Genomic DNA, 8040 nt, shown 5'->3' with positions numbered 1-8040 from the left:
AAAATCAGCACTTTGGGGTTGCTCTGGGAAGTCTGAGATTGCTTTGCCTGCTGGATTATAGAGAGGCACTAATCTTCCCAGCTCCTAATCTCCCCGAGATGCTTTATCTGAGACGGGCTCCGTGGGGAGCAGCCCAGCTTGGCAGGCTCTGGGATGGATTCCAGCGGCCCTGGAGCCAGGGAAGGGCAGCCCCAGGGTGGGCATGGACAGCACCACGGACAACACAAACCTGGTGTTGTTCCTGTGCTGAGCAGCTCCAGACCCAGCCAGGCTCCCAGGGCCTGCAGCCCTTCTGCTCCCCCAAACACCTCCGTGTGCTTAGACACCAAAATAAACCACCAGCAGCTCAGGGGCTTTTTTCCCCTCCCCATTTTCCTCCTAAATTATTTGCAAGAAGCCAGGAGTTGTGTTTACTCCAGGCAGGGGATGTCTGGTTTAGAGTTTTCCTTTCTCTCCTTCGTTCATCCCAGCTCTGTAGAAGTGAGGAGAGGCTCCCACACCTGAGCACACCCTGGGCTGTCCCCAAGGTCTCTGTGGGTCACAGCAGCCCCGGGATGTCCCCACAGGGCTCCCCCTGCACAGAGCATCCCCAGCCCACGCTGGGAAACCAGGAACGTGTTTTTAAACAAGAGGAGGAAATGGTGTCTTTGTGTCAGGCGAGTGGAAGAAATCCAGGACCAAGAGACTGCAGAGCCTTTCCACTTCAGACAGCAGGTGCTCTCCAAGATGTGGTTATGGCAACAAAATAAATGATGGATAATTGCTTTTGTGACAACTTGCCAATTAAATTAGACTCAGCAGAATAACATAATGACAATTTGTTATGCTCTGGTGGGCACTAACACACCAATCATAATTAAATGCTATGACTGAAATAGAATGCTGCTGTACACAGGAATATATAACCCCAATTCCCTCCCAGTGAAACATTATAGGTTCAGACTTGATTTCAATTTCTGGAGGATAATAGCATTAGCGCACATCAGAATGAGCCTGCAATATGCAGAGAGGCGGCAGCAGCAGCACAGGGGACACACAGAGCCAAGGGCAGCTGGGGCACCGGGCTGCTGTGGGACCCCCGAGCATGGGGAGAGACAGAATCATTGCTGGGGATGGGGAAACTGCAAACCAGGGCTGCTGTGGGACCCCTGAGCACGGGAACAGCTCAGATCAGTGCTGGGGATAGGGAGATTGCCACAGGGACAGCCCAAATCACTGCTGTGGGACCCCCCCCCAGCACAGGGACAGCCCGGATCAGTGCTGGGGATGGGCAGATTGCAAACCAGGGCTCAGGGAGTGACACCAGCCCCAGGGCAGCAGCCCCACTGCAAACACCAAGGCCACACAACTCACCAGAATGGAGCCACAGTGATTTCTTGGTGCAGCACTTCTTCCCTTTCTGCCACCAAAGCAGCCCCTGGCAGCCAGGCTGAGAGCCATGGGACACACACAGCCTGGCCCCTCTTGGAATGGTTGTTAAAGCATTCATTGAACTCATTGCTGTGCCCAGAGGGAGCTCACCCCAAGCTGGGGTCCCTCAGACTCAGCCCCACCAGGTGACCCAGCCAAAGGGCCCTGGCTGCATCCCTGGGGCAGAACTGACCAAATGAGGGGTCAGGGCCTGCCAGGACTCAGCATTTTCTGGTGAAACAGCAGCAGCAGCTCTGTCAGGCACTGCTGAGCTCAGCCTGCTGCTCTCACTGGATTGCTCTGACCCTCCTGTCCTGCACCACACACAGCCCAGAACTCCAGGACCAGGAATTTCTGTGCCATGGACATTACAGGTGCTGCAGAAGCAAAACACTACAAGAAACACCAAACCAAACTTGTTTAAAAAACCCATTTAGAACCAGAACCAGGCAGGTGGCAGAACTGACACTGCCCAGGTCCTGTGCCATGCCCTGTCCAGTGTGGAAACACAGCACAGCAGAGCCAGCACCCTGCTCTGACTCTACAGCCATCTTCCTAGCAGATACAGATTTCTGGAATATTCCAAAGCTCAGAACAGGGCAGGTTTGAAGAGCAAGTCTGTGTGTTCAGCAGGGCTGGGCAGAGGCAAATCCCAGAGGATTCCACAGAGTGGCAATGCCAACAATTTTATATCTTATTTGGAGCCATGTTCCTTAAACACTAAACCCTTCATCATCTGCCTCGGTGAAGCTTGGCATTGGCAAGGTCAGATCACCTGTTTTTCCAGCAAAGCTGATGAATTATTTTGGCTGCTCCAGACATTAGCCCTGATCCTATTAAATCCTTAGTTCCCCTGCCCTCAACACATACCAGGGGATAATCCACGGCCCAGGAACACGTGAAGGGGCTGAGCAGGGCTCGGGGAGCTGCTGCCTGCGGGTTAAACAGAGCCCAAGCTCAGAGCCCGGCCCGGCAGCCCTGAGGGTGTTTGTTCCAGCAGGACACCTCTGCACTGTCAGGGAAGCATCGGTGTAAGGAATGCTGCAGCATCCCTGGAAATCCCTTCAGTGACCCCTCCAAAGGCAGCTCTGCACCCCAAACTCTCAGCACACGCTTTTGGCACCTGGCCTGGAGAACCTCCAGCCTGGCTGTGGAAGGTGTCCCTGCCTTTGGAGCCTGGGGAGCCAGGGCTCGGTGTAAGCGGTCCTCGGCATTCACTGTCCCTGCAAACAGCCCGGCAGGCAGAGAGGAGCTGCCCTCGGCAGGACGGTCAGGAACCGGCACAGGAAAGGTCACCGGGCTGGGCATGGCCAGGCAGGAACGAGCGCTCCGAGGGCTGCGGGGACATCACGGCACGGCAGGGGCTGTGCTGGGCACGGGGCACAGCCCTGGGGCTGCCGGAGCAGCCTCTGCCCTGCCCGGGGCACCGATCCCGCACCCCGGCGCTCTCCATCACCGCAGTTCCCAGCTCGCTGCATCCCCCGCTCCCACCCCGCTGCCTTTTCGGATGTTTCCCGGTGGAAGCCGGGACTCCCGCCCGGATTTCCCCGCCTGCGGGGCCCGGGAGCCGCTCGGTGCCGGGAGCGCGGAGCGCGGCTCCCACCTAGCGGGGAGCGCCGGGGGATCGGGGGCTGCGGGACCCTCCGGCCGCTCCTGCTGCCGGGAAAGCGCCCCCACAGTGATAAACCACCCCCGGCTGCTGCCCACAGCTTCTTGATTAAATCCCCGCAGTTAGAGCGGGTCCCGAGCATCAGCATCGCCCTCCGGCCGGGCAAACGCGCCCGTTCAGACTCGCTGCTTTAACTGCTTTGATCCGAATTGCACCAAATACTCCAGAACTCGCATCCCCGACCCCGTGGGATCCCCGGCACCACCAGACACAGCAAATCCACGGCGCTGAACGTTCCGACCACTTCTCATCATCCACAGCCTGCCCTGCCCCAGCCCAGGCTCTGCCCTGGCAGCTTCCAGCAGAGCATTCCCACACTCACACCGTGGCACGAGTCCTGCTCTCCCCCCACGGGAACACAGGGTCCCGCACAGATTTCCCGCACAGGTTTCCACGTTCTCCCGCACTTTTAGGCCACGTACCTGTCTCTGGAACCCGGGGTGCTCTCGGCAGGGCAGCAGGAGCGGGGCAGAGCACGGAGCGCACCCACACCCGGCCGCCCCTCACAACCTTCTGCCCTTCCCTGCCGGGCTTTGGCTCCTGGGCGCGAGGCAATCAGCCCCAAACGGCCTCACCTGCGGCCGTGGTCATTAACCACCTGGTTAATTAACCACCTGCAGCTGGTGCCCATCACCGCCCCAGGTGTTCATGGGGAGGAAAACTCCTCACTTCACTCCCCCGGGTCACAGCTGCCCCCGAGGGCAAACCCCAGGGGATTGGCTTTTTCAACTTTCAAATGGGTTTATTTCAAGAAAATAAACCCATTCCAACTTTCTCCTGAGGTGCTCTGCACAGCAGCTCGTTCAGGGCACACCCCAGGCCTTTGGAGGGCTCTAAACTCGATGTTACTGCTGGATCTGGAAATGGATCGCTGCTAAAACACAGGGATTTTTGCTCTTTGTAACAAACCCTGAGAGGGTTTAGCTCTTCTACAGGAGCAGAACTGGGAGTGAAGTTTGACCTCCCAAGGATAACTGAGCAATTCTGCACTCACACTGCTGCCAGGAGGGAAGGGAGGCACAGAAACCAAACCAGGGACATTTCACACCTGCTTTTCACTGCCCCCAAGCTCTCCTGCCTCCCACCCAGCTGCAGCAGCACCAAACTGGGCAGGGAGGCAGGGGCTGGACAGCAGTCACAGCTGGGAGTGGGGTGGTGCCAGTCTGGGATGTTAAAGAATCACAAATGAAAGAAAAACAACAAAAATCTCAAAGAAAAAGACACAAAACAAACTGTTTTTCACAGATCCTGAGCCAAACGTTCAATGAGAGATCAGGCAGCCACTGGGTGTGCAGCATGGGCAGAACTCCCTCCTAACCCAGCAAGGCTGGCTGTGATTTCTGTCCCCGCATGTCCCCAAGCAGCATCACCTTTCCCTCAGCAAACTGCTGCAACACCCCATGTTCACTCTGCCAAGGTGGCCAATTCCATCAGGAGCCACTAAAAACTGCAAACTCCCAGTTTTCTGTAGTGGCAGCCCTCATCCCACTCTGAATTTAAGGAAATGGTGGGATGGGATGAGCACATTACAGCACTTCCATAAATAGCAGCTTTCCTCAATCAGCTATAAAAAGATGACACTTGAGACAGCTGCTGGAACACATCACACAGGATCTGCATTCCCCCAGCAGGAAACATCTTCACTACTGCACACCAGACACCTGAACAGGCAGAACTCCAATTTTAAAGGAAATGTTTTAATTTTCCACTTTTACACTCGGTATTTTCCAACTCGGCATCAGAAAACAGTTGTGAACATTAAACAAAATAAGATTATCTGTGAGTTTATCAATGTGGAGCTGGACACAGGGGAGCAGGTGTGCCACGGACGAGCCTGGAGGGCACCAGGATGCTGTTCCTCAGGGAAATGTCCCCAAGGAGGGCTGCAGGTGGCTGCTGGCAGGTGACAGCGCTGTCAGGAGGGACAGGGACTCTCCTTCTGTGTCCCTGCCAGCTCTGGTGGCTGCTCCTGCCCGTCCTTCCTCTTGTCCTGCAGCTCCCCGAGCACAGCCTGGAGCTGGGGCTGTGAGGCAGCATCCCTGGGTGCAGCACCCTGCAGGAAGGACAGCAAAGATCCCATCAAACAGGGGGGACAGCCTCTGAAGGGTGACTGAGGGGAGCAGCAGCCCTCTGTGTGCCCAAAGTTTAATTCATGCTGAAATTGCTGAGGAGGCACAGCACAAAAAAAAAATGTCACCACATTGCAGAGAGGCTGCTGAGCTCCAGCTACAACCTGGAAAAATTCAAGATACAACAGCAAATACACAAAGCTCCAAATGCTTTATGCATATGCACCATGGATTATTTGAAGGGTTATTCAATTTAATCCCCAGAAAAACATCTTTTCTGGCCCCCAAGTGCCTCAGCCTTGGCCAGACCTGTTCATGACCAGGAGGAAAGTTTTCATTAAGTCCATCAGGTGTGTGCCTGCTGTGCTGAGGGTTTCATTCACTCAGCACTAAGGGCCTGGGAGTGGAGTTTTGTCAATCCCCCAGCCAAGGAAGTCTGGATATTTCTTACTCACTTTGTCCACTCCTCTTCTCTGTAAGAGGATCCCACTGGCTAAAAGGGCTTTTCCTGTTTCTTCAAACAATTTCTCCTCTTCAATCTTCCCCTCTTCCTTCAGTTCATTGTATTTCTCAACAAACCTGGGTAGCAAAGTTGCTGTTTTACACTCAGGAGATGCTCTGGCTCCCTGACTGAAGGGGAGAAGGGGCAGCCTCAGGAACATCTCTGGTTTGATTATCACCTCACCTCTGGCAGGTGGATTTGAAGTTTAACTGAGTCAGGTCGAAAGGTTTGGGGCCATTGCCATAAACTTTGTAAAACTTCCTGCTCAGAAAAGGAAACTGTTGAGATTGTGGAGCTAAATCAGGAGTAAACAGAGCAGAGTCAGAGCACTGAGGGGCAGTAAGAGCATGCACAGAACTGTTCCTCCTTTTCTCGGGAGCCTGTATGAGCACCTGGCAGGGTCCCAGGCTGGACACTGGGGCTTGGAGGTGTCCCTGCCATGGCAGGGGTGGCACTGGGTGCCCTTCAGAGCCCCTGGCAGCCCAAACCTGTCTGGGATTCCACAGAGCTTCTTTGTAAACTGTGTTAATAAATTCAGGTTAATCACAGCAGCCGTGGGTCAGAGCAGCTCTGGAGCCCAGAGGAGCCTCAACCTCCATTAGAAACACGGGAAAGGGCAGGTAAAACACCCTCATTTGTTAAAAAACCACCCTGATTTATCCCCAAAACCACCCTGATTTATTAAAAAAAACCCCACCCCAATTTATCCCAAAACCCATCCTGATTTATTTTAAAAAACCACCCCAATTTATCCCAAAAACCATCCTGATTTATGCCAAAAATCACCGATTTATGCCACAAACCACCCTGATTTATCCCAAGAACCACCCTGATTTATGCCAAAAATCACCCCAATTTATCCCAAAACCCACCCGATTTATTAAAAAAACCACTCCAATTTATTTTTAAAAACCCACTCTGATTTATCCCCAAACGGCCCCGATTTATTAACAAAACAAACAACCCCGATTTACCCAGACCCTCCCGGTTCCCCCCGCAGCCCCGGTTCCCGCACGCACGCCCGCACGGCGTCCTCCCGGTACAGCACGGCTCCGATGGGGTCGCCGCTCCCGTAGCGCGGCCGCGGCACGCGGTACACGGGCTCCCGCAGCGGCGGGAACGCGGCGTACACGTCCAGCCACAGCGGCTTCCGCAGCAGCCCGATGCGCACCAGGTTCCGCGCCCTGCGGGCGACACGCGGCTCAGGGGGGGCTCGGCGGGCCGCGCTCACGGAGAACCGGCAACCGGCCCGGCTGAACCCCCCCGCACCGGCTGAAGATGCTCCCGATCTTCTGCGTGCGGCTCCCGGCCGTGGCGGCCATGGCGGCCTCGCCGCACGGGCCCCGAGCCCGGCCCGGTGCTGCGCGCACCCGGAAGCGGAACCGGAAATGGAACGGGAACTGAACCGGAACCGGAGCGCCCGCCAGGGTACGCGGCCGAGTGCCGAGCGCGGCGGGGGAAGGTGCCCAGGCAGCGCCAGCCGATGGCCGAGCCGGGTCGCTCCCATGCGTTTGGCGCTGTCGCGACAGACGCGACCGGCCTCGGTGTGCCCCGACAGCCTCGGCCCAGCCCGGGCAGCGCCAGCAGTCCCGGGGCTCGCGGCAGCCTCGCCTCCTATTGTTTGCTGGTGCGGTGTCACAGAATGGCTGGGCCCGCAGCCGTGTCCCACTGCTGTCCCTCACAGTGCCACCCTCACAGTGCCACCCTCATAGTGCCACGCCTCATAGTGCCACCCCTCACAGACATCCCCACAGTGCTACCCCACAGTGGGATCTGCACAGGGGACAGTGGGATCAGGCCAGGGGACATGGGATCCACATCGAGGGGCAGTGTGACCCACACCAGCCCTGTCCGCGGCTGCCCATGGCCGCACCCCGCCCCGGACAGCCCCAGCAGGCAGAGTGCGGCCCCAGAGCATCCCAGGCTGTGTCCCAGCCCCAGCAGCTCCATCCTCCCTGCAGGCGGCCCTTCCCGGGCTCTGGGTGCAGCTCGGGAACCGAGGGCAAGGAAGGAAAGCACATCCCATTCCATTCCCGCTCCCAGGCTGCCGAAGGAAGGGGGCAGCACACTTCCACGGCACACCGAGGGCCGGCACGAAGCCCGCCTGGGATCGGAGCCCCTGTCCCTGCAGGGAGAGCAGCAATGGAGAGCAGAGCCCCTGCAGCAATTCCAGAGGGAGCTGCTCGGGCAGGCCCTGCGCTCCCCAGGGCAGCCGGGCTGCCTCCAGCCTTTCGCTGCTTTGGACATTTAAGGCAAGATTGCCCTGACTTTTTCCAGGCTTTTCTTCCACAGGGAAGGTTCCCGAGCTGGAAAGCTCCAATCCTGCCGGGAAATGAAAGGTGGCACAGGACAGGGGGGTTCTGTGCTGTCCCTGCAAGTCAGGGGGATGC

At 57.0% G+C, this 8040-nt stretch overlaps 1 protein-coding gene across 1 annotated transcript; it reads right to left on the bottom strand.

Annotated features, from left to right (window-relative positions):
• Nucleotides 1-4755: 4755 nt before the first annotated feature.
• Nucleotides 4756-7051, bottom strand: MRPS23 (mitochondrial ribosomal protein S23). Its single transcript, XM_064729211.1, has 5 exons — nucleotides 6920-7051; nucleotides 6670-6834; nucleotides 5834-5911; nucleotides 5604-5727; nucleotides 4756-5132 (listed from the first exon to the last, which is right to left on the bottom strand). The coding sequence occupies exons 1-5, from the start codon at nucleotides 6970-6972 to the stop codon at nucleotides 4995-4997; spliced, it is 558 nt and encodes a 185-aa protein (XP_064585281.1). The 5' UTR covers nucleotides 6973-7051; the 3' UTR covers nucleotides 4756-4994.
• Nucleotides 7052-8040: the final 989 nt, after the last annotated feature.

This window comes from Zonotrichia leucophrys, chromosome 19, assembly GCF_028769735.1.
Source record: "Zonotrichia leucophrys gambelii isolate GWCS_2022_RI chromosome 19, RI_Zleu_2.0, whole genome shotgun sequence".
In the NCBI taxonomy this organism is placed as follows: Eukaryota; Metazoa; Chordata; class Aves; order Passeriformes; family Passerellidae; genus Zonotrichia; species Zonotrichia leucophrys.
The sequence above is the reverse complement of the archived record's forward strand: the minus strand, read 5'-3'. Positions and strand labels throughout refer to the sequence as shown.